Source organism: Notolepis coatsorum, assembly GCF_963971535.1.
Source record: "Notolepis coatsorum genome assembly, chromosome: 20".
Lineage (NCBI taxonomy): Eukaryota > Metazoa > Chordata > Actinopteri > Aulopiformes > Paralepididae > Notolepis > Notolepis coatsorum.
In genome coordinates, this window is record NC_140184.1 from 25021638 (window position 1) to 25047883 (window position 26246).

Sequence of the window (26246 nt, forward strand, 5' to 3'; positions counted from 1 at the left end):
GGCCTTACAAATTAACCAATACCAGTGTTTGTTGCGCCTTTCCATCAAAGAGGACCAATCAACCTTCTCATGAAGGACACATGTAACGTTATCTGTGTAGCATGCTGTACCTTGAATTGGACAGAAGCCCCATCTTTCAGCTTCATCGTAGCGGGTGGTGGTGGCACACCAGCGGTGGTGGTCCTCACGCCCCTCTGCCGTGCACTCAGAGTACCACTTGTTGTTGTACTTAAAGGGCAGGGCGCAGGGCATGCCGTGTCCATTTCCCAACAAAGTGTGGATATCTGCAGATAAAACATAAGAGACGGTGTGATTTGAATTTTACTGATTTTGCGAACCGATTAGTTGACAAAATCTCATGACTAGTACTAGTCAACTGGGGGCGACAGTGGCTCAGGAGGTAAAGTGATCGTCTGGTAATCGAAAGGTTCCCGGTTCGATTCCGGCTCCTCCCGGGCAGTATGTCGAAGTGTCCTTGAGCAAGACACTTCACACCTAATTGCTCCTGTTGAGCAGGTTTGCACCTTGTATGGTTGCCTCTGCCATCAGTATGTGAATGTGAGTGTGACATAGGTAGGTTCATCATCCTCCTTATTATTGTAGTTGTGTATTTGTATATGGTGTAGTGTTTACCTGTAATGAATTCCCTCTTGTGTTTCCCCTTCTCTGGTGCCGCCCGCCCCTTCCTGTAGAATGTGCCGATTACCCGATGATGATGGCAGCTGAGGGCAATCACTCATTAGGGGGCAGGTGGATAAAACCTGAGATCCTGCACACACTCATGGCCTTTTGCCATTATCACCAAACTGTGTATTGTGGGTTGTGTGTTGGCCTTTTTGCCATTGCCACGATGATTGTATTCGTCTGTGCTGAACTGTGGGTCAGCTTGATGCCCCTGAGATGTGAGCTTGTGTGAAGTTCGCTCGTGTCCTGTGACACTTTGATTACTTGTGTTTGTTAGTGTGTACCCCTTTACCTAGTGTTGTTCATCATATTGTATATTCCTGTTTTGTTCTCCCTTCCCTTGTCCTAAATTGTGTTTGTGGGTTTCATTCCCCTTATGGTAATAAATATCGTTTACTTTTGAGAACGCTTTATTATTTCCTCCTACCGGGACCTGTGCTAAATGCACTCCCTGAACGGGTTGGAGGTTCACAACAACCCGGTTCAGGTACACTTATATTATTTATAGACCATTGTATGTGACAGTGAGGAACTAAATTGTAAAGCGCTTTGGATAAAAGAGCTACAGTATGTAAATGCCCATTTACCATTTAATAGACCTCTCACGGGTGACATATTCACGGCTGCTCATCTCCCTTTAGTGTTAGCAATTTGTCTTTGGTGAAACACAATTTCCCCATTAACCCCACGTGTAGTATCAAGGACAACATTACTGGTAAACAGGAAAGGAAAACGCAGCTCATTTTCACCATAGGCGTAAAAAAAAAAAGGCACCGGGGCTTGTCAAAATGAGGTGGTTGGCACTGTCAGGGCTGGGCGATACGGCCTCTAAATGATATCACGATATGTTTTTGCTCCATCACGATACACGATATATATTGCGATATTTTGATATTTCCTCTAAAGCACTTAAAAATGCTTGATTTAACCCTTTGATGGATACAGTCACGCCAATATGATGATTATATAAACCTCTGTTGTCAAGCCTCGTCAATATAACCCCCCCACCCCCCCTTTCCTCACTAATGGAACTGGTGTCGTGGATCACTCCCCTGTGAGCATTTCCAGGGTTAGCGGCTAACGTTAGTTAGCTTAGCTTAGTTAACGGCTAACTTAGTTACCACCTCTCTAGGTGTGTGTGCGTGTACATGATATAAATTGGGCAAGTGTGTGCGTCTGTGTGAGGGAGAGAGGAAAGTGCTGCGCTAAAGTAAGTCTCATCTCAGCCACGGCGGCTTAGAAACTGACGTGACGTTTTGTGCAAAACATCACAATGTCCACGATATGTTTAAAAAGTGTATCGTTAATGAATTGTACCCAATATTTATTTAATATCGTCATATTGCCCACCCCTAGCAGACACGTGCCTACCTTCATACAGATACGAGCAGGGCCCTTCACCGGGGGTCTGACACGTGCCTACCTTCATAGGGATACGAGCAGGGCCCCTCACCGGGGGTCTGACACGTGCCTACCTTCATAGGGATACGAGCAGGGCCCCTCACCGGGGGTCTCGTACCTCCTCCACTCGTGGTAGGAGGTTTTCTTCACCACCACCAGGCGTCCGGCCACGGACAGCTTCATCTGGGACGCCCCGTACAGACTGTTCCCGTTGCAGCGCCACCACAGGGTGCGCAGGGTGGTGTCGCACTCGAACGTGCCGAGCGGGTGCGTGGCGTCGCTGGCGTTGAGGCCCAGGCACATGCTGGTGCCCAGGTTGAAGAGCCGGTGACGGGACACCCACTTCCACAGCATGCGGCGCGTGGGGCGCTCGCAGTTCTCCAGCACCAGGTTGGTGCGGTCCACGGTGATGCAGCGCTTCAGCTGGGAACTCTCCAGGATAAACAGACCCTTCTCTGGGTTGAACAGATGCAAGGGGGGTAGGGGTGAGAGACATGGGGAGCACAAGGAGGGGGGGGGGGGGGTTAAAAGAAGAAAGAAGGGAGGATTTATACATGGTAAGCAGAGGAGGAGGAATGGATAGAGCGATTAAACGAGGAGGGGGTGAATGGAAAAGGTTGTGTGAGCAGGGAGGGATAGATGAAAACTTCACAACAGGCCAAACACAGCATGATAAAGGTCCTTTATGTTAGAAAGTATAGGTTCAGGTCACCACGAGTAAAGTGAGAATATCTGTGATATCAGTTATCACATAACCAGCCCCATTTAGAGTCATTCAGAACTAGTGGACACTGGACAGAGAGATAAGAGAGATATGGCCCTGCTTTAGATACTGCTCCAAAAATGGAGTAATATTGCATCCAGAGAGATGAAAGCCTGGGGGAGAGTGAGGCCGGCTTTGTTATTGTGATGTGAAAAGGGGTTCCAATGTAACTGGAGATGGTATCAAAACAAAGGATGTATATTATTATGCCAGAAAACATGGCTGATTGGACAGACTGGTGAATACCTCAAAGGCTTTCATATCACTCATATATTAAAGGAGGAAAAACTGGCTCCATATCTGACTGTATGACTTAAAAAGAGGGGGGGGATATATATATATATAGGCTACTATTTATATTGGAAATGAACAACTTTGCCAAGTTACCTTAAGTATGTAAAGTAGTAGTGTGTGTGAGAGAGTGTGTGTGTGTGTGTGTGTGTGTGTGTGTGTGTGTGTGTGTGTGTGTGTGCGTGTGTGTGTGTGTGTGTAAGCAAGCCCATGTGTGGTCTAATTATTGCATCCTATTATGCCAGCCTCAGTATCATAATGTCAGACAAAATGATAAATTCCAAGAGGATCCAAGGAAGCATCACATGAAATCGTTATTATTAGGCTACTTTGCATCTTGGAATTAGATGTATTTAATGGAGAGGCGTGAGGTAAGAAACTTCAGACACGTTAGCTACAGTATTTATTAATAGACAGACAGGCCTATTATTGCGACTTATTTTTTCACAGTAAGAGATATCGGATAGTAATTTGTCCACATTTTCACAACAATCAAATAATCTATAGGAATCGCGCGTAGGCTGTAACAGTGAAGGCAGGATAACTTACTGTAAAATGCGGTGAGCTGGTTTTTGTCCAGGACTTCATCTTCCTCGTTCACACAGACGCAGCTATTCACGAACAATACGGCACAAATAGTTGCAACAACTGCCACGGATTCGATGCAACGATGCAACTGTATTATCATTTCGACGACAAGATGCAAGATTAAAGTAATATTCGTACATTCCGAGATCCTCAAAGTTTCTTTCGGTTTGTTTTTCATAGAAACTTTCCGCAAGTTTTTAAGGGATCGCGACGTCACGACTGGCGGTTCTCCCCCGTCCGCACCTCCGCAGGGTAACGTTATAGACGGTTATAGACACCAGACAAATTCCTTCCAGACAATGTTCGCTGGCCAGCGGCCTTACCAGAGATTTCTATTTAGGGGCTCACATGCTGTTTGAGAAAACATCACAATGCATGTTGCTCTGTGTTGAAATGATGCACAAATAAATTTGAAGGCACAATGTCACAATAAATCAAAGTTCAACTTTATTCATTTGTCACACAACTGAAAACGAACTTTTGAATAATAAAAAACATCCATGTTCAAGGCTCAGCCTCGATTTACAAAATAAAACAAAGAAACATTTTAAAAACATTAACATCCTATATTTACAACAACCATCAAAAACAATTCAGTAGTAGACCACTCATAGCTACTGCGTGCAGCTGACCTCTGCCAGCTGAATCATACAGTAGCCTACAATATGTTGTTATGTCCAAATTTGCCATTTCATTCAACTTGAAAATACAGTGTTCAACTGAGCATTTGCACCAGATCATAACAGGCAAACAGTACACATTTACAGCAGCGAAATCACCAAGGGTATGAGCCTGTGTGGACATTCAGTGTTGTCTACTCTACCATAACATCCCTGAATAATACAGAGATATGGAGTTGTACAATGTTCATTTATCTCTCTCTCTCTCACACTCACACACACACACACACACACACACACACACACACACACACACACACACACACACACACACACACACACACACACACACACACACACACACACACACACACACACACACACACACACATCCAGTGCACTCAGTTGTTATTACTTTGCATTGAATCCATAACATGTTATGATTCTGCATCAGTAGTGATCCATGGTGATCGTCTTCTCTCTGCCGGTGTTCTTATACGTCACATTTCGGAAGGTTGACGTTGAGCTCCTGAACAGAGGGTTGGTTCCCTGAGGAGAGACAACAGAGTTCAGAGAATCACCGACTTCCAACAACAGAGCATTCAAAATTGTGTGTGGTAAGCAAATAACACCAAGGACACTAGTACTAGGAGTTGGCAATATGGCCTAAATGTCATATTATTATATATTTAGAATTTCGTAATGGAACAATATACTGATATATCGTCATATATAGCCATACATAAAAATAGGGAGTGCTGTATTGGGTCAAAAATTATAATGATGGTAATGTCCAAATCTTCAAGGATAGGGCAAATCATTATAGGATTAAATACAGTGACTGTCCAGCTTACATTTAAATTAAGTCCACTCTGATTGTAAATTAAAAGCCTTATTTATGCAGTGATCACCGACGTGTTTCGACTCAAAGGAGTCTTCATCTGGGTGAAAAATCAAAAGAGGGCAGGTGTCCTCAATGTGAGTCTAGCTGTTTCTACAGTGGCCGCACTAAACGCAAGCTGCAGGAGAGAGTGGCTGAATACAGATACGCCATCAGAACCCGTAGCACCAACTATCCCATGGCACATGACACAACATTACAAAAAAGAATGCAAGGGGTGGCGACAGACTCAACAGTCTCCTACAACGGGGGACTTTTTGGACAGACACCCCCAGGGCCACAAAGGAAATTGACATCTCCATTCTCCCCCTTTCTACAACTCCCCTGTGAGTTTTCTAATCTGTGTTTGATGAGGAACACTGTCTCTATACTGTACTGTGATGTTATACTGAACTGTGTTTGATGAGAAAAACTGTCTCTACACTACAGTACTGAGATGTTATACTGAACTTAGAAGCATTGTGTTTCTTTCTACACTATACAGGGATGCTACATTACACGTCGGTGATCACTGCATAAATAAAGGACTTTTAATTTACAATCAGAGTGCCTCGGATTTGTTATGTACCAGGAGCCTGATCACTCCTGTGTCACTGTGCATGCAGGTTGAGGGCTGCCAATTAGGTAATTAGTGCTGATTGGTTACCTGCTGGGAGCTTTAAAACCAGCCCTGGTAACACACATGCAGTGTCTGTGCTTAGAGGAAGAGCTGTCACGTTCTTCCAGTCCTTGTCCTTTGGTTTACACTAATAGTTCCTTGATATAGTAGCATTTTGAGTTAGAGCACGGGGGTTTTGGTGTTGGTTTGCACATAGGTTGCGTGCCTTTGAGCCAGGGTCGTAACACAGACTGACAAGTGACAACCTCTGCAACCTGACTGACAACCTCTGCATATATTGCATAATATATATTATACCATCTAAAAGAATTGCAAGCTCTATGGGAACACTGTTCTTTTGCCATGGGTCTCAACATTTCAATGATTATAGTCTATAATATTTATATTCTGAAACACATATTCAACTTTTTCACAACACAGTGACATGCTCAACGTTAAGTCTGTAGTCAAAGCTAATAGTCAACAGCTTTCTCAGTACTCGTCTGGTAGAAATGATATGGGGAAAATGTATACCTCAGCACAAATGTACTAAATCCATTACCAGTATCGTTTCTACCCCTGAGTGACTCTTAAGTGCTCCAAGAAGATCTTACCGACTGCCATTTTGCCTTTGCCCTCTCGGCCTCAAACTTGGCCACCTCTTTCCGGTCATGGACTGACACCAGCAGCTTCCAGACCCCCAGCAGGATCAGACCGATGCACATGACGGAGAGGGAGACCCCCAGCACGATCATGAGGATGTCAGGGGGTTCAGGGCAGTCTAGGGAGAGAGGGAGGCCATGAGAGAGAGGGAGACCCCCAGCACGATCATGAGGATGTCAGGGGGTTCAGGGCAGTCTAGGGAGAGAGGGAGGCCATGAAAGAGAGGGAGACCCCCAGCACGATCATGAGGATGTCAGGGGGTTCAGGGCAGTCTAGGGAGAGAGGGAGGCCATGAGAGAGAGGGAGACCCCCAGCACGATCATGAGGATGTCAGGGGGCATGGGGCAGTCTAGGGAGAGAGGGAGGCCATGAGAGAGAGGGAGACCCCCAGCACGATCATGAGGATGTCAGGGGGCATGGGGCAGTCTAGGGAGAGAGGGAGGCAATGAAAGAGAGGGAGACCCCCAGCACGATCATGAGGATGTTAGGGGGCATGGGGCAGTCTAGGGAGAGAGGGAGGCCATGAGAGAGAGGGAGACCCCCAGCACGATCATGAGGATGTTAGGGGGCATGGGGCAGTCTAGGGAGAGAGGGAGGCCATGAGAGAGAGGGAGACCCCCAGCACGATCATGAGGATGTTAGGGGGTTCGGGGCAGTCTAGGGAGAGAGGGAGGCCATGAGAGAGAGGGAGACCCCCAGCACGATCATGAGGATTTTAGGGGGTTCGGGGCAGTCTAGGGAGAGAGGGAGGCCATGAGAGAGAGGGAGACCCCCAGCACGATCATGAGGATGTTAGGGGGCATGGGGCAGTCTAGGGAGAGAGGGAGGCCATGAGAGAGAGGGAGACCCCCAGCACGATCATGAGGATGTTAGGGGGCATGGGGCAGTCTAGGGAGAGAGGGAGGCCATGAGAGGTGGTGCAAATGTGTAGTGTACTAAACCTAAAAAGTCGGTAGAACCGACTCTTTCAGCTAAGTAACAATGTTCGTCAAACAGTGTTGAAACTTGGGTGACATAATTATTAGCATAGTCTTGGTAGTAATATAGGCAAGGAAGATTATTTAGTGGCAAAGTGCATAATAGTAAAAGATTATGGTTATTATAAAAAAATACGTAATTTCCGATATTGATTGAAGAAGTGTGTTTTCGTCGACGGCAGAAGATTGGTCGGGTTTCGGCTATCCTATCTGGTGGGATGTTGGGAAGTTCATTCCACCATTGTTCCAGAGAGCTATTCTATTTGGTCTATTTTGATGTTATTTAGTTTGAGGAATGATTGATTTCTATAAGGAACCAACGTATTGACACACAATCTAAAACATAATCCATGTCCAGTTGCATTCTTTGGCCCATGGCCCACCACCCATGTTGAAGGGAAATTACATCGCAAAGCAACATTCAACAAATGTACCAGATTGAGGCATAACTGATTGATTCTCTCTATGTGGCTGTGCCAAATCAAGCTCTGCTTGGGAACATCGTGATAAAGGTGCTATGACATGGCATAATGACACGTACCTCTACCATCACTCAATCTTGAAGAACTACATGGGGCGGGTAATTAGAATTTCTTGATACCTCGATTGTCTCTCTCAATCAGCTTCCTACTGTCTCTCACCAGGTAACGGAGTAAGCGGAAGTAAACGCCTGTCCTTTTTTGTCATGTAGTCCTTTGTAAAGCAGGAAGCTATAGTTTAGGGCTCTATCTCTGACCTGACAATTATGTACAGAACTGGCTGATTTTACTCTGTTTTAATTAAAGCAAGTTTTCTACAAATACAACAGAGCCCTGGGTCCTCATTTATCAATAATGCGTAGAAAGTGTTCTATTTTCGTTTCGGGATTCATCAAACGTGCCGTGCACTGTGTACACAGGTCCTACGCACACCTGCAAGTACTCTGTGTTGATAAATACCACTTGTTCTACGCTCCGCGCTCGTGCACGATTTTAAGTATTTGCATACAGAACCGCCCCTAATTAACCATATATGGTAATGAAACACCCCCATGGAATGTGGAAATTGGGCAAAAGCTAACTATGAGAAACTTCACTGAAAGAGCGAGATTGATCACGGAGGTCTAACCAACAAATTGAACGTATACAGCATTTTCCGTTGTGAACAATCTTATTTGGAAACATGACACACAGAATAATAGTATTTAGCTTTTTATTTTAAACAATATTTAATAGTATGATTATAGATATTTTTTGAGAATAGATAAATCCAATGAAGTTGTCAATTTCACAGACAACTCCGCTGAGGAGGGAGTGTGCAGACTATCTTCGGTGCGCCGGGAGCCAAGGATGTTGACTGACCCAGTCCTACAGAACCAGCACATTGACAGAAATAAATGACAAGCTGACCCGACACTGTAATGACTGAAATGAAAGAGTCGCTGAAGCACACTGCTATATCTGTGCAACCCAATGGAGAATACAAACTCGTAACCACTATTTTGCACTTGCATTTGCCATATACCATATACATATACTGCAAAATAAATGCCTTTTTCATTGAGGTTTTTTCAAGTTAGATTAAGACCTTGCAAGGGTAGACTTACAAACTGCTGTATGATCCTCTTGACTGAATTGCTGCTTTCAGCAGGCCAACTGCGCTCTACAATCCCTATTGTGCGTGCGTGAGCCCGTTATAATTGCACTCCTGTTGGGTCGTTGGTTTTGGTCAGAGTCATTATGGCTTCAGTGGATAACCCCGATCTGCATTTAAGTGATATTTTAATTACAGATACCCCAGTAATAACATTACAATAGAATTAAATACAATTAGGCCTGAATGAGTCGTGTTCCTCCCGGCCACCGGCAAGGACATTATCAGCCAAATGCGCATCGCAGATTATCTGTACATTGACCGAGTGGAATCCCGTTCTATTCACATAACTGGATTTGTTTATTGATGGAGCTTTGAAAGCTACACGGGTACAGTCTATTGATCCGATGATGTTGGGTAACCTGGTGTAAAATCCTCTCTTGGCCTAGGCTAGGCCTGCTGTTATTATTGATATATGGGTATTGTATGTAGTTGGGGGTTGGGGAAATTATGACATCCAACACTGCATTTTGTTCCACGCTCCAATTTGGGTCCCAAATTGTGGTACAAATCAAGGAGAATGTGTCTCGGGTAGCAGACTCTACTTAATATTATGTTCTCTCCGCAAATAGACTGCCTATCTCTGAAAACAGCTCCCCGCGGAGCGCACCCGTGAGAAGTATTCCTATAACGCTATAAACCATGTTGCATTCATTCGGAAAGACCTATTCCAAATGCTATTTATAGTGTTTGACAATAATTAGACTAATCGCTATTTTACAATTAACTATAATTAATTACGCCGAGTCATGCCGAAGACGTCGGTGTTTAAACTAATGCATGAAAGCTTATTTCCGTCTTGCAGTTTTCCTATTCTACTGCTTGGTAACAGGTACGCACGGTCTGAGCTGTGCGTATATATACACGCACAATCTCAAGCACACGTTCATGTTGATAAATCCCACACTTTGCTTAGAAATGATCGTACGCACGGTTTATGCACAAATCTGTGCGTACGCAGCATTGATAAATGAGGGCCCTGGAGTGGAATTGGCTGCTGGCCCTCGCGGTCGAAAGGTTTGAGCACCTCTACCCTAAATCACAGGGGCCCCTTTCCTTTCCTTTCTATGGTGTGTTATCCTAAGACTTACCGTAGATCTGAAGATCATAGACGGTATTCCCTGTGTCACCTGCTACCACGCTGAAAGAGATCAGGCAATCTTTGTCACTCTTCAGGGTGCACTGCATGGACTGGCTCTGGTCGTATTCTGAAAGCAAAATGTGGAAGTGCATGTGTGTATAATGAAAGAAAAAAGGGGGTGAATTTAAATGTCACGCTCCTCTCTCTGCATTGTCAAAAGAAGGTAAGAGGATATGCTTGCCTCTGACTTTCTGCCATTGTGATTTCCATATCAAAGAAAATCTGGTGTGTGTGCGTGTGTTTATGTTAGTGAGTGTAAGTTGCACACACATGTGTGTCTGTCTCTTTCTCTGTGTGTACCTGTGTGTGGGGGTATGTGTGTGTTAGTGAGTGCAAGTGTGTCTGTCTCTTTCTGTGTGTGTGTGTGTGTGTGTGTGTGTGTGTGTGTGTGTGTGTGTGTGTGTGTGTGTGTGTGTGTGTGTGTGTGTGTGTGTGTGTGTGTGTGTGTGTGTGTGTGTGTGTGTGTGTGTGTGTGTCTGTCTGTCTCTTTCTCTGTGTGTGTGCATGTGTGTGTGTGTATGTCTGTGTGTGCCCCACACCATTGTATTGTGTGTGCCTTACACTGTAAACATAGTAATCATAATAATCATAACTACCTACCTCAAAATATAGTCTACCCATATAACTCTGTATGGTAGTATGTACAATATTGCTGTATACCATATACATTCAAATATTTATATTTACCACATATATATATACACATCTGTCTGTACATACTTGCATATAACCCTTGTTACATATTTGTAGACACTATATAAACCATATATACCATAAAACAATTACCACCAACCATCGTTGTGTGGCATTAAAGTATCTTGTATATCTTGTATCTATCTATATTATCCCTTACCTACTCTTTACTACTAGTTTTTAATACTAGTTACGCTGCTGGCCAGTATGACTTACTACCATAGTGTCTTTATACCTGTATAACTGTACATAATAATTCTACAACTCTGTACATACATCTGATTAGCACAATTACTCAGTAGTAGCCTACTAATTTATATATTTTATACCCAGTTTAATCACCTGTACATTCTTGTATATTACTTATATTTTCACTCTGGTTGGATGCCAAACTTGTTTCCGTTGTACTATACCTGTGCCGTATAATGACAATAAATCTGAATCTAATCTAATCTAATCTATTCCACATCTGAGGCCTGAAGATCTTACCTCTCAGTTTGCACTAGTGTGACCAAGTTCAAAATAATCTCCCCCAAATAGGAACCTGAGTTGCTGGGCTATTCACGCACACCACAATAGCACTGTCTGTACGACAAGGTAAATAATATGTTCAGCATTGTCTGGTGTTGGCTGAATGGACGTGGACAATGTCCTGTGTGAGAGGGACACCCGATTCGCCATGCAGGACGGCATTCCTCCAAATCTCTGACCCATGTGGAAGCTTAGCATGTCACCTTATTAAGACCCTCTATAAGAAGAACACGGAAAATAAACTCCACATACTGTATTAGGCATGTACAGTGTAATTGTAGTGTGGCTGTACATTATGTGATGATAATAGGCTGGGTTGCTGGTCCAGGCTGTACATTATGTGATGATAATAGGCTGGGTTGCTGGTCCAGGCTGTACATTATGTGATGATAATAGGCTGGGTTGCTGGTCCAGGCTGTACATTATGTGATGATAATAGGCTGGGTTGCTGGTCCAGGCTGTACATTATGTGATGATAATAGGCTGGGTTGCTGGTCCATGGCTGTACGCGTATTGCTATGTTATGCTAGCTACTTATCACAGCCGGGCATGATAAACACAGAATGAGATTAATTTAAGATCCCTCGGCAGCGACGGTATATCATATCATTTCATTTGACTTACTCTGACGCAGTCTATATTACCTGAACTACCTAAAATCCCAGGGACTTATTTGTCAAAATGAAGTTGTTGAAATGGTCCAATATGTGAAAACCGCCAACAGAGAGTGTCTGCTTTCTGGGGGCTGAAAAGAACAAATCTTTACATTCTAATCAAGATGTCGGCGCCCAGAAAACAGACAAGTTGGACCATTTCAACAACTTCAGTTAATAAGTGGCCCAGTTTTTATGTTTAGGTAATATAGACCGTTTCAAAGTGACAACAATAACTTTGTAAAAGGACCCACGTTTATTTCCCATTACAGTGTTCGCTAATGCAATAACCGACAGGAAATACATTTGGGTCCAAACCAACGGCATTCCAGTGAAACCGTCTACAGAAGAATGCTTCTGAGTTCTTCTTATCTACGTCTGTGTATCTGTGTATTATTTTGTATTGCCAGAACAGAACAGAACAGATGAGATTAGAGAGAACATAATTGCATGAGGCTGGGGAGATATTCACCTGCAGATTTATTGATAGAAACTTTAGGTATGCTACACTTCGGGGTACACTCTTCAGAACTCTCCTCTGCTTGTAGATGACATTCCACACAGGTCCTGAGGAGAAACACACACACGCGCACACACACACACACACACACAGACACACACACACACGCACAATGTTACCTTATAGTGCAAGGTCAATGTTGTATTTTAAAAAGATAAATAAATAAAAGGAAATTAGAAATTGTCACTTGCCATATTATGCACAGTGTAACTTGGACTTTATATAATCACATATTACAGGGTCAGCTACTTGTGGAGCAGGCAGGGCCTCAGTGTTGTGTTCCAGGCTGCTGGTCCCTGGTTGTAACATGTAATGCTACACTTCGCTAGCTGCACATCACAGCTGGTCAAATCAATGTATAGAGAGATGAAATTAAAGGGATAGTTCTGATTTTAGCTATTGCCTATTTGCTACTTACCGATTATGATGTTAGGACAGTAGAGTCCTTTCTCAGCACAATCCATGCTGTTCCTCATACTAGCTCCGGCTAGTTGGCCACAAACCAATGCAAAGTCAATGGGGTCAAGCTCCTGTCTGTACAGGCTGACTGAAGCTAGCTGAAATCTACTTTGTGTGCACTGTGGGGTAGATTTAAATTGTCTTCAGTCAGCCTGTACAGACAGGAGCTTGACCCTATTGACTTTGCATTGGTTTGTGGCCAACTAATCTCTTGAAGATCCGTCTGGCGACGGTATATCATATGATAACATGGTTCTTACTCAACATTACATTTGGCAGCATATTTGTCAAACACTCACCTCGAAGATGTTGAAATGGTGCAATTTGTCAACTTAAATTGGAGAGTCCATCTGCTTTCTGACACCATGATTCAAACTTTCAAATCATTATTTTTGACTCAAAGGCGTTTCAATTCAATGTGTCCGTGTCCAGAAGGCAGACGGACTGAAGTTGGACCATTTCAACAACTTCAAGAGTGTTTTTGACAGAATTTAAGTTAATCTCCTCCATCCATGGACACTGGCTGTGGTGAGGATTGAACCCATGCCCTTCTAGTTACAGGATGGTCTCTCTGTGGTGAGGATTGAACCCATGCCCTTCTAGTTACAGGATGGTCTCTCTGTGGTGAGGATTGAACCCATGCCCTTCTAGTTACAGGATGTGGTGAGGCTTGAACCCATGCCCTTCTAGTTACAGGATGTGGTGAGGATTGAACCCATGCCCTTCTAGTTACAGGATGGTCTCTCTAACCACTGAGCCATGCACCTTACCACCTCAAGTGGGGTTTTTTGTGTGTTTTATTTTGTTCTTCCTTGAGTGTTTAATCAGTGATACAGTGTTTGATCAGAGGAATCTGATTCTTGGCCCGTTATCTGAGGGTTCCCAAGGCTGCGCTCGCACCCCCCCCCCTCCCCTTCCCCTGTCTCTAACAATAGTGTCAAATAGTCTAGACCTGACAGCTCCTTTACAATGGAGAAAGGAACTCCGTTAGCCCCGCGTGGGGAACATGGGTTCTCCTTTTGATGTCACATGTAACAAGTAGACACACACAGACAAGAGAGCCAGAACACGATACGCCTGTACTCTAAAGAGTGGACAGACAACACACTATGCCTTTTTATCTAGTGATAAAACAAGGATAGCTGAGGTAGAGCCGACTGTCACCTCCACGTTATCCCACTCTCAGAGTCGCTGGGCACGAGTGTGTCCTCATACCTCGACGAGCTACAGGTGTCTCCGCACGTTGGACACCTCTCGCACAGGTCCCCGGAAGCCCCCGGTACGGAGCACACGCACCGGCCGCACTCGCAGCGCCCCCGCCCGCTGCACGGAGCCCCGTCCTCCTCCGACACACACGCCTCGGTGCTGGTGCTGCAGTTGCAGTACTCCCCCGTCCAGCCGGGCCGACACGCGCACTCTCCGCAGTCGCACTGTCCGTTGCCTACAGATACACACACACACACACACACACGCAGACAGAGACACACACACACACAGACACACACGCACGCACACACAGACACACACACACACACAAGCATGCACAATTACACATTCACACACATTTTAGTCAGTAAAGGTAACTACACGTATCGTTAGAGCGATACCCCATAGATACACACATTACAGTCTTAACCCTTTCACTGCCACACTACAGAATGTTAGCCCTTTCATTGCCACACTACAGCAGGTTAACCATTTCACTGCCACACTACATAAGGTTAACCCTTTCACTGCCACACTACAGAAGGTTAACCCTTTCACTACCACACTACAGACGGTTAACTTTATGTAGTGTGGTAGTGAAAGGGTAAACCTTCTGTATGAGTTGGGAAGGGAGGAAGTGGTCATCTGTGTTAAATCAGGGATTTCTGTGTTCATTTTAGATGCTGTTACTAGACATAAATGTTTTGAATTTCTTGCACTGAGAGTTCAGTTGGTTGTAATAGGGGTCCACAGACCACCATCAGCTGATCTAAATTCTATCGATTCTTTAGCAGGTCTAATCTCTAAATATTATCTAAATAAATTGTAGACACTTTAGTGAACAAACTTTCTTAACTGATCTTCACCATAGTGATATACACCTCGCAGTTGAGTTCTCTGACTTACAAATGGCTCTGGATTTATTTTGTGAAGACTTTTACCTCAATCGTTGATAGGCATTTTGATAGGCAATCGTTGATACAGTGCTCTGACTGTTGATGATAGTATGTACTCAATGGATTGGATCTTTCATTCCCTTCACCCCTAGTGTTGTATTAGAAGCATTGCAAGCCATTGATACCAGGAGTTCAACTGGGGAGGATAAATTGGATTCCTTTTTTATAAAAAAAAAAAATAAATATCTCTGCTCCAATTATTGTGGAACAATTAACTCATATATGTAATCTTTCCATTTTAGGAAGTAGTTTCCTTAGTGCCTAGTGTTTGGTAAACAGCACATTATATAAAGTTGGTGACAAAGAGAACCTAAACATCTATCGATTTCTAAATTATGTATCTTATCTGACTTGCTCAAATGATTGGCTTACACTTAACTCATTCATGGCCAACCACGTTATCTCTCCAACCGTTGAGCGCCAAAACCAGAGTATAGTCGGGTTTTCGATCGTTTTCATCGTTTTTTCTTTTATTCGATTTTTTTATTCTATACAGTCTCACGGACCTCGGTGTTACCATTGGAACTCATTCTGAGACCCCGAGAGTGCAATACCGGCCGAATCCTGCTAAGTGGCAGTATCGCCTACCCTTTGAAACCTTATTTCACACTGTGTGCTACATTGTATATGGTCCGGGAGGAGAATTTAGACCAAGCCAAGTGAATCACTTCATCCGAGCACCTTGAAACGCGTTCAGCACACTCCATGCATATTTTGTGCCAGTTCATGTCAGGGACCCGATGGACATCAATACTGGAAATCGGAAAAATAAATTGGAATATTCTTTTTGGGATACCTCCTAGTAAAGGTAAGGACTATATGACATCAATCCTACTTTTATCCAACATTGATTTCACATCGATCGCAACGATCAACGTACATGTATGTAGTATTAAAAAAGAATGCAGTTGCTGACGATCAGAGCATCAAAAAACAACACCCCCCTTTGATGGCTTCATGATGAAACATAATACCGATTATATACCTTTGATTTGGAAATAGTAACATGTCTAGGCGAGCAACGCAAACGCCTTTAGCAAAATTCACATATCGCTCCATAACGCAGCTTCCAGGAATAAGCCAGGATCACTCTGAAACTATACAATATTCACCACGGGATAACACGCGAACGTATACATGAAGAAATTAACTATTTTTTACATGTTGGACGAGGGATAGTGACTGTCAAATGAGCCATAGTATTGTCTCCATAGCTATAATATAGAATATAAATATAGCCCTGTGAAATCCCTATCTTTTAAAGCGTGGCCCATTGACTACAAGGATGGATAAAACGGGTGGCAACTACGTGGCGCAGTGGGCAAGGCGCTCGCAACGAATGCTGGAGACTAGGCTCAAACAGGATGCCTCCTGTTCGAGGATGCCTCCTGTTCGAGCCCCGCTCTCCACATTGCTTTCAGTTTAGCTGGTCGTCCACAGTAATACACATTGGCCGTATTACGGGGAGGGAAACTGAAGGGTGGGGATCGGGCGTTGTGGACAGCGACTCCTACAGGTCGGTTGGTGCGCCTGTGCAGTAGAATCAAGAAGCGACGGGGGCGGGGCCCCTCCAAAGCCCAGACCCCCGACGCTGAAAGATCGAGCCGCGCAGGTGAAAAGATGCGACGGCTGTTACCTCGAGTATCGGAGGGGACTCGTGCTATGTATGACTTAGTCCACATTGCAGCCGGCTTGTGGGAGGCAAGAAACAACGTTCGAAGACAGGGGAGGGTTGAATTGGACGATATGAAAATTGGGATGGGAGAAAAATAGAAAATGGGAGAAAAAGTGGATAAAAAAAAAAGGATGGATAAAACGGCTGCCGCTGAAAGTGTTATGGGCCCACGAGTTCAGTCGAACTTGGTATGTCTACCTTTTGTTGATGTACCAGCTTCCTGGAATGATCTTCAACTAACTTTAAAGATCAATACCCCACTATCCTATGGACAATTTTAAAACATAATCACAAACCTCCCTACCTTTTAATCTATCTTTGTTCTTTCTCTTTTCACCTGTGTTTTGTCCTATTTATGCAAATGTACTTTTGTCCTTTTATATGTACTTGAACTGTTTGAACTTCTCGATGGCATTGCAAATGACGGTAAAACCTCAATGTTTATTTCGAGAATAAATAAAGGTTTCAATAAAAAATAAACTACCATCAGTAAATCTGTAACTGAGCACGCACCTCCACAGAGCTCTCCGCGGAAGCGAACGCACGAGTAATCATTACACTCGCAGTAGGTTCCATAGACACGTCCAAAGTTGGACTTGTGACACACGCACTGTCCGCAGTAGCACTCCCCCTGACCGCCACACGACTCCGCCTGGCCCTCCGCTCGGCAGTTGCTGTTCAGCGCGCTCTCCTCCCTGCACTCGCACTGCGGTCCCATGTAACCGGGCTGACACACGCACATGCCGCACTCCAGAGCCCCCTGGCCCGGCGTGCAGAGGCTGCTGTTGGTGTCGGATGAACGGTGGCAGTCACAGGAGCACAGCGCCTCCAGCTCCACCTCCAGAGTGTCCTGAAAGCCCACCGGCTTGAGGAGGAAGTGCCGCGGGCCTGGTAAGCATCCCGTCAGCTCCACCGACACGTTGAACGCTACCTGCGGAGTGGAGAGATAAAAGACCTGTCGTTTAGTCATTTGGTATCGTAATAGTGTAATAGTGCAATAGTGTTCTAATCTAGTGTAGTAGTGTGCAATAGTGTAATAGGAATAATGCAGGGTGATCTGTGTTCATTGGTCTATGTTTGCCCCACCCCCGGCCTACACTTAAGCCCCACCTAATGTGTAGGCTACTAAAGAAGAGATGGATGGCTGCCGTCCAGGTGGAGATTTGTGCTCTACTGAGTGCACCTTTCTAGTTGAAAATGTTTAGAACACAGATCCAGGCTGGTAATAAGGTGCAGGACAAATCACTGTGTCTCTCACTGTCTCTCACTGTGTGTTCATGAAGATCCTTATGTGATCAGAAATGTTGATCTCTCAATGAACACGGAGTGGGAGCAAGTTCAACAGCGTGCAGACATTTTGATACAACCTAATTATTAGACTATTAGAGAGTCTAATCCCTCATATAGATTAAAAAAAATGTAGTGTGAGTAGTGAGAGAACCGACCGTGTCTCCAGCTTTGACTTTAGAGCAGCGTTTGAGGCCAGGCAGGACTGTCCCATCCTGGCAGGTGGCTGTAAAGGACAACTGAAGCTCCTCTGTGTCTCCAAGGACCTCCAGCTCAATCTCCGAACGGAGTTCCTAGAGAACAGCACACGTCAAAATAGTATAAGAACATATATTCCTAGCACTGGGTTGGGTTTCATCCCAGTTTCCATCCAAGGTAAAAAAAGATCTATCATTACTACCAAAAAGATCACTACCATCATCGAATGACATGATAAATGTTTTGGTATAAGGGTAACTTTGTATCAATATCATGTCTTCCCCTACATCTCCCCTTCGTGATTCTATTGGGTTTAATAGGTCAAAATCAATTAAGGGATTGTCTTTTTGAAATACCAGTCAGTGTATTTCATCTGGTATTTCTTTCTTCTGTTTTGATCTGAAGTGTGGGTTTAAAGTTTAGTAACTTATTATACAGTGAATTTGTCCAGGCGTCTCTTTTGGCGGAGCCTGAGGTGTAGCCAGCAGTAGCAACCCCTCCCCTGTCCCCACTGAAATCCAATCCACACATCAGACAAAAACAAAAACTGTAAACAAAACGCTGTCATGTTGTCATCTTTTGCCTTGAGGTTGCTGTTTGACCACATTACAGATTCTACCTTTACAGTATCCTTCCTCAACCCTTTCACTGCCACACGACAAAGGGTTAACCCTTTCACAACCACACTACAGAGGGTTAACCCTTTCACTACCACTGCAGACGGTTAACCGTATGTAGTGTGGTAGTGAAAGGTTAACCGTCTGTAGTGTGGTAGTGAAAGGTTAACCTTCTGTAGTGTGGTAGTGAAAGGTTAACCTTCTGTAGTGTGGTAGTGAAAGGTTAACCGTCTGTAGTGTGGTAGTGAAAGGTTAACCTTCTGTAGTGTGGTAGTGAAAGGTTAACCTTCTGTAGTGTGGTAGTGAAGGGGTTTTAAGGGATGATGGAGCAGCCAGCCATCAGAAATGTTTGCTTTTGTCATGAAAAGAGCAGGTATAGCTAATGCTTTGTATACTCAGCATACTACTGTGGGTGACCAGAGTTTGTAAGTGACTGACTGAGAAGTATTTTCTTCTCCATAACACACTATCCTACATGATAAATTCAACCATAACACAGGTGTCACATTAACGTATCGACTTCTATTATCATGAAGTTAACCCCTGCTTAGATCTATGGGCACATGACCTAACCTGTAGCATGGTGGGACCTTTTGAAACATCCCCTTCTAGCTCTGTCTGTGTGCAGTGTGAGTCAGGATCCCAGGTGTTCCAGGTGTACACAGCATTACAGGGTGTAACACACAGCTGACTGTGTGACTGACTGTGTGACTGACTGACTGACTGACTGACTGACTGACTGACTGACTGACTGACTGACTGACTGACTGACTGACTGACTGACTGACTGACTGACTGACTGACTGACTGACTGACTGACTGACTGACTGACTGAGACTGACTGACTGACTGACTGACTGACTGGCTGGCTGACTGACTGACTGACTGACTGACTGACTGACTGACTGACTGACTGACTGACTGACTGACTGACTGACTGACTGACTGACAGACTGATTGGGAGCTAACAGAGGGTTAGTCATGTGTTCCCCTCAGGCCTCTTGCTGTGATGTGGCCGGTGAAGACAGTCGGGAAATCAAGGGAAAGACTCAACCTCAGAGGCTCAAAGCACAAAGCCTAACCCCAGGATGATTGTTCCCCTGTCCTTCCACTGGCCTAACCCCAGGACGATTGTTCCCCTGTTCTTCCACTGGCCTAACCCCAGGACAATTGTTCCCCTGTCCTTCCACTGTCCTAACCCCAGGACGATTGTTCCCCTGTCCTTCCACTGTCCTAACCCCAGGACGACTGTTCCCCTGTTCTTCCACTGTCCTAACCCCAGGATGATTGTTCCCCTGTCCTTCCACTGTCCTAACCCCAGGATGATTGTTCCCCTGTTCTTCCACTGTCCTAACCCCAGGATGATTGTTCCCCTGTCCTTCACACAGTAAGTGGCAGAGTAGTTCAAACGAGATACCTACACTATTTGATCAGTACATAAAGGTAGGCTATGTAATGTCGCCAAACAGCGACCTCTAGGCAAAAGATGACAACGTGGTACAGCGCTTTGTTTACAGTTTTTGATTTAGTCAAAATGACGTGGGCTCTTTTGCCTAGAGGTTGCCGCTTGACAACATTAAGGACGCAAGCGGTGAACCCAGAGTTGCATTTAACACACTGACTGTATTCAACTGTATGACAGTGTCTCTATCTCTTTTGCTTGTTAAGAGGCACTGGCCCAAGTGCATTCACAGTGTGTGCAGTGTTTTGTACTGAAGGGCTCTTCTAAAGTGCAGCTAACCCTAGAAGTGGGTGTAGAGGATGTGTCTGATGAAGTGATTAGAGGACTGCAGGCCTGCCACTACTCACTGCCGCCAAGAGGGATTTAGACAGGGGGGGAGGGGGGGGGGGGGGATCAACGGAGAGGGGGGGGGGGGATCAAACAGCAGGGGACGAGTGTAGACTTGCAGCTAAAAGAACGGGCCCAGGGAAAGGAAAGAAAACAGAGTCAGGTAGGGAGAGTGAGAGCGACAGAGGAAAAGTTTGATGGCTGAGTCACGGGAGGCTGTTTGAAACAAAGGATAGTGAACAGCTATCAAATTGTTGATGACAGAGGAAATAACTCAAAGGCCTTATTGATATGATAACGCTCAGTCACATTTTTAACACGTCTTAGCTACTAGCTAAACCTACAACAACCCCTCCCCCTTCCTCCCATATCTACAGTAGCAAGAATGTGTCTCCTTACTTTATATGCAGTTACAATCAGTTCCAGGATGTTCCGCGAATCCGTTGCCAAGATCCCCACTGTGGCGCCAGGTATGAGGTTTGCATAGTTCTATATGAGAAAGACACACAGCGACAGCGCTCTTATAAATGCGGGCCTGCTGGCTCAACCTCATACATATTCCTATGGAATGGAAAGGGGGAGACACAAGGGCTTGTTCCGACAGGTTCAGTGAGCGTGCCGCTCAATATCAAATATGTCGACCTCGATGACTGTGCACAGTGAAATAAGGTAGTACACTATTCTCCCTTGTGATACTTCTCCGCTTGTTTCAGCCCTGGGTTTCCCCCGAGCAAATGTCAACTCGCTGGGATAGAAAAGGTAGGAGGAAGCACTCGGGTGACATGGGAGAGGAAATCTCACCTCGTAGTTATGTTTCTGGTTCTCTGTCACGGCGAATATGAGGAGGATGTTGTTCTCCACCAACTTATCAATAAGCTGGCCGAGAGTCGGGTATTCCTGTGAAGGTCGTGCAAAAGGTCAACAATAAAGAAAACACTAAAACAGCTGCAAGTAGACAAATAAAACAACACTCTGAGAAACGTAGCGAGGTGTCATAGTGGTTCCGTGTACTTATGATGACTCACTGTTATCTAAAGATTGGCGATAAAAACACACAGAGCCCTAAACTGATCCTCAACACTGAATTGGATACAAAAGATGAATCATGATATACACTCTTAAAAGGGATAGTTAACAATCTTTTAACCCTAGCCCTATTTCCTACTTACCAATGATTGTTGATCGGTAGAGTCCTTTTACAGCACAATCCTCCACGCTTCATACTGGATACCCACAGCTCCAGTTAGCTACAAACAGTCAGTGGGGTCAAGCTGTACACGTTGACTGAATGTAGCTGAAATCTACTTTAGTGTGCACTGTGTGGAGTCGATCTTGGTTACGTCCAGTCAGCCTGTACAGACAGGAGCTTGACCCCATTGACTTTTCATTAATTTGCAGACAATTAGATGCAGGTGTCCAGTATGAAGAAAAGCATGGATTGTGCAGAGAAAAGACTGTACCGATCGACATCATTGGTAGGTAGCTAATAGGGCTAAAGGGTTCAAGAATAGTGAACTATCGCTTTAATACGCATTGTATGCATAAGCAAAACCATGAGCATCAGCTTACCAACGTGGTGGACATGGCATATTCATTGTTGCTGTCCAGATGGCACTGCCCATCGTTGGGAATCACAATGCCAGCCATCTTACTATCCATACCAAAGTGTGAGTCTGCATCACTGGCAAACACCAGCAAGCGCATCGAGTCATTCCTCCAGCCTATCTTGTCCTGTTAAGACACACAACACATCTTGTAAAGGAAGAGTAGATATTGGTAGGAGTAAATACAGCATTACGCAACTCAAATTCCATGTGGTATGAGACTACGGGCATCCTTTGTCGATAAACACCAACATAAACAAACATGGACGACGTTAATCGCTCCATATCTTACCCCACAAACGGCAGCCTGCATGATGGCATCAAAGCCACACTCTGGGACATCTATATTAGCAGATACTTGCTGTTTGGCAATTATCTGGTTGAACTTCTCAGTGCTGCTCGTCAGGGACAAGACATGCTTGTACCCGAAAGTTGGTAGGCAGTCAAAATCCACACTCCTGGGATACATCAGAAAGCAGACTTACTGTAAGCATTCACAAAACAATGCATTACTTCAACAACTAGTGATGCAACCGGCAACTCTTTTTTTTAAAGTTTGTAAGTCAGAGAAACCTCCATAGACAATAGGTTGAAAGGTCTAAACTCAGGAATGTGGAGACTGGAGGATGTGGTGGGAGACTGAACCACTGGTTCTGTTTTCATTTGCACAACTCAGCTGCACCTGCAGGGGTTAGCTAGCTCCTCCTCTGTGATCTTGATGAAGGGCATGACAGGTTTCTCCACGAAGGAGCCGAAACCGAGCCGGAACTTGCTGGTGAGGTTGGCCATCTCCTTGGACAGCGTGGAACCCAGGTCCTTGATCATCTGCAAGTCATCGTACATGGACGCTGAGAGGTCCATCAGGTAGTAGATGTCCACGGGATAGTCCTCCATCTGCTGTACTTTTACCTGGAAGGTCATCTCACTACCTGCGCAAATGTTAAAAAGAAACAGGTAAAAGTTGTTAAAAAAAAAGAAAAGCTTGGCGGCTACGTGGTGCAGTGGGCAAGGCGCTCACCACGACTACGAGGCTCGAACAGGTTTGCCTCCCTGTTCGAGCCCAGCGCTCCACATTGCTTTCAGTTTAGCTGGTCGTCCACACTAATACACATTGGCAGTATTAGGGGGAGGGAAACTGATGGGTGGGGATCGGGCGTTGTGGACAGCGACTCCTACAGGTCGGTTGGTGCGCCTGCGCAGTAGAATCAGGAAGCGACGGGGGCGGGGCCCCTCCAAAGCCCAGACCCCTGACGTTGAAAGATCGAGCCGCGCAGGTGGAAAGATGCTACTGCTGTTACCTCGAGTACCGGAGGGGACTCGTGCTATGTATGACTTAGTCCACATTGCAGCCGGCTTGTGGGAGGCAAGAAACAGCGTTCAAAGACAGGGGAGGGTTGAATTGGATGATACGAAAATTGGGATGGGAGAAAAAATAGAAAAAATGGGAGAAAAAGTGGATACAAATAAATTAATAAATAAAGCTTTGCAGAAACAAATGGTCAAAATGTCTTTGCATTGGATGCGTACCAGGTCGTAGCTTGAGGGACATTCTCTGTGGGGAGATCTGGGTGCTGTTGCTGTGCCCAGTCTTCCTGCCCAGCAGACGGTCCTGGAGGATCTGCACGTTGGAAACCGGGAACTCCAGGTGGTCGCCGGCACATCCCTTCTCCCGCAGGGTGTCCGGTGTGTCACATCGCTCACTGATCAGAAACCAGTCTGTGAAATTCTGAATGATAAAAAAAATATTTAAACACACCAAAGGTTTAGCTTACTACATATTTGACAAGTTATTAAATGGAGTGGTTAAGTGATTAATTGATCCCAAGTGATTAACTGATTAATTGACTGTGCAGTGCACATGCTATCAATGTTTAGTTAGTTAGTTATAGTGTGAAATTGTATTATCATTAAATGTACATAGAAATGTGATTGAAACGTACTACTAACAGGTTATGGCACACTCCAATTCAGATTGGTTGTATATGTATGAATTAATATAGTCAAGTTAGACCGCGCTCACTAATTCTCACACTGGGTGCTGTAATCCCATAAAGTTCAGTATATCAAAAAGCAGGGTAGCCGGACCAGCACTCACAGGTTCAATATTTTTTAATGGCAGCTTAAATAAATAGCAGACATGTTTTCGGACAATGTCCTTCTTCAGTGATATGGCTATTTAGGCTGCCATTAAAAAATATTGAACCAGTGAGTGCTGGTCCGGCTACCCTGCTTTTTGATATATGTATGAATTAACAACAGATTAGAACAAATATTTTCACACAGACAATCCTGGCTACATACCTCTTGCGTGCACCATGCACAGTGAGGGCTAAGCTGCAGACAGTCATCACAGTTCAAGACACTGCCAACTGAACATGATCCTATAGGGATTATCAGATGGTCAGCCTTCAGTGAAATGTCTTTAGGGTAATTCTTTTATAATTATAATGCTGAATGCTTCATTCAGTAATCATTTATTTACATATATATATATATATATATATATATATATATATATATATATATATATATATATATATATATATATATATATATTTTTAAACCTTTCAACTTTTATGATAAAGTTCAGGGGGAAATTAGAACAATCTACAGTCTATAGCCGTTTGCCTCTGACTAATAAGTTATAACCTAATAATGTACGTGAATTGCTGACCAACAAACAGAAACAATCCATCAGAATTGCTCAAACAGAGGCAAGATAGGCTACAGACAGTGTGAAGACGAAACGGTGGTTAATCTTTTACAGTTTATCTACTGCCCTTGAACTCTAACGAGTCTCCAAACTCTCCTTACCCGCCACCACGCTGTTGATCCAATACCGGAGGAGAATTAGGCTCAGCAGTGCAACAAGCCCCATTAGTCCGCGCGATTACTGCTTGTGAGGAAAGAAAAATAGATTCCAGGTTGTATCATATTCACAGTTGTCTGAGCACAAGTCATCTATAATATTTAGCGCTATATGCGGCCCCGATCAGAAGAGTCTCTCCAGTCTCTCTTACCCAGGGGAGGAACGATGCCTGCCTTGTTCAGACATTCTTACCTGCCCAACCTTGTATGTGTACTTCCGTACAGGTGAGAACAGAAGTGGGAATCGCAAACAAGGCGGGTTCGAGCGTGCAGGAGAATATAGGAGCAAGACCACAGCAGACTACAATTGCTGGAATTGGAAACAAGACGAAAGTCTTTCTCAGGTCTGCATCCTCTTAACAATTGTATGTATTGAGCTGTACTGTACTGTACCCATTCTGCAATCTGTTAATAAACTTTTCAATCAATCAATCAATCAATCAATCAATCAATTCAATCAAACAATAACTTGGACGTTGGTGGGAAATAATTTACTACGGGGAAATGTTTTCTGATTTGCTTGTGTATTCGTTATTATATCCTACGTTATTTGTTAGGCCTATTAAAAAAAAATACTATCCAATATATTTACCGATCCAAACAAAAGTGAAAGCTATTCCACTATTATTAAAAAGGAATATTATGTAATAATTCTACGTTAAAACAGATGGAAAAAACGGTTAATGAATTGTTAATTGTTCGGCAAACAATTTCAAACGATATGAATAGGACAGCTGAAAGAAATTGCACAACATCCCTACCTCATTCTTGCATAAAAAAACACTTGCATTTGCACTTTATTGTTTGCATTTTGTACTTCACTTTGTACTTTAGGTTTGTATGTTGTATATTTTGTGTATAGTATTTGGCCTTTATATTCTATTTACTTTTTACTGTATGAAGCACAATCTCAGGGAGGGGGCTCATATAC

The 26246-nt window shown here is 44.2% G+C and overlaps 2 protein-coding genes across 3 annotated transcripts in view; both read right to left on the reverse strand.

Annotated features, from left to right (window-relative positions):
- pla2r1 (phospholipase A2 receptor 1) overlaps positions 1-3944 on the reverse strand; it is a 57879-nt gene extending 53935 nt beyond the window's left edge. The window contains exons 1-3 of the mRNA XM_084337574.1: positions 3689-3944; positions 2160-2540; positions 111-284 (exon numbers count right to left, since the gene is read on the reverse strand). Of these exons, the coding sequence (XP_084193700.1) occupies positions 111-284; positions 2160-2540; positions 3689-3905 (772 nt within the window). The 5' untranslated portion in view covers positions 3906-3944. The remainder of the gene's footprint in view (positions 1-110; positions 285-2159; positions 2541-3688) is intronic.
- A 653-nt stretch (positions 3945-4597) lies between these two features.
- Positions 4598-25514, reverse strand: itgb6 (integrin, beta 6). Of its 2 annotated transcripts, XM_084337325.1 has the most exons (16): positions 25468-25514; positions 25262-25340; positions 24749-24828; positions 23975-24173; positions 23130-23376; positions 22740-22905; positions 22413-22574; positions 21645-21740; positions 21243-21332; positions 18398-18532; positions 17466-17883; positions 14331-14556; positions 12609-12703; positions 10210-10326; positions 6461-6627; positions 4598-4896 (listed from the first exon to the last, which is right to left on the reverse strand). In XM_084337325.1, the coding sequence occupies exons 2-16, from the start codon at positions 25323-25325 to the stop codon at positions 4798-4800; spliced, it is 2361 nt and encodes a 786-aa protein (XP_084193451.1). In that variant the 5' UTR covers positions 25326-25340; positions 25468-25514; the 3' UTR covers positions 4598-4797. The 2 variants fall into 2 exon arrangements, with proteins under 2 accessions (XP_084193451.1, XP_084193450.1); XM_084337324.1 differs by having other exon boundaries at positions 25262-25503.
- Between the last annotated feature and the right edge of the window lie 732 nt (positions 25515-26246).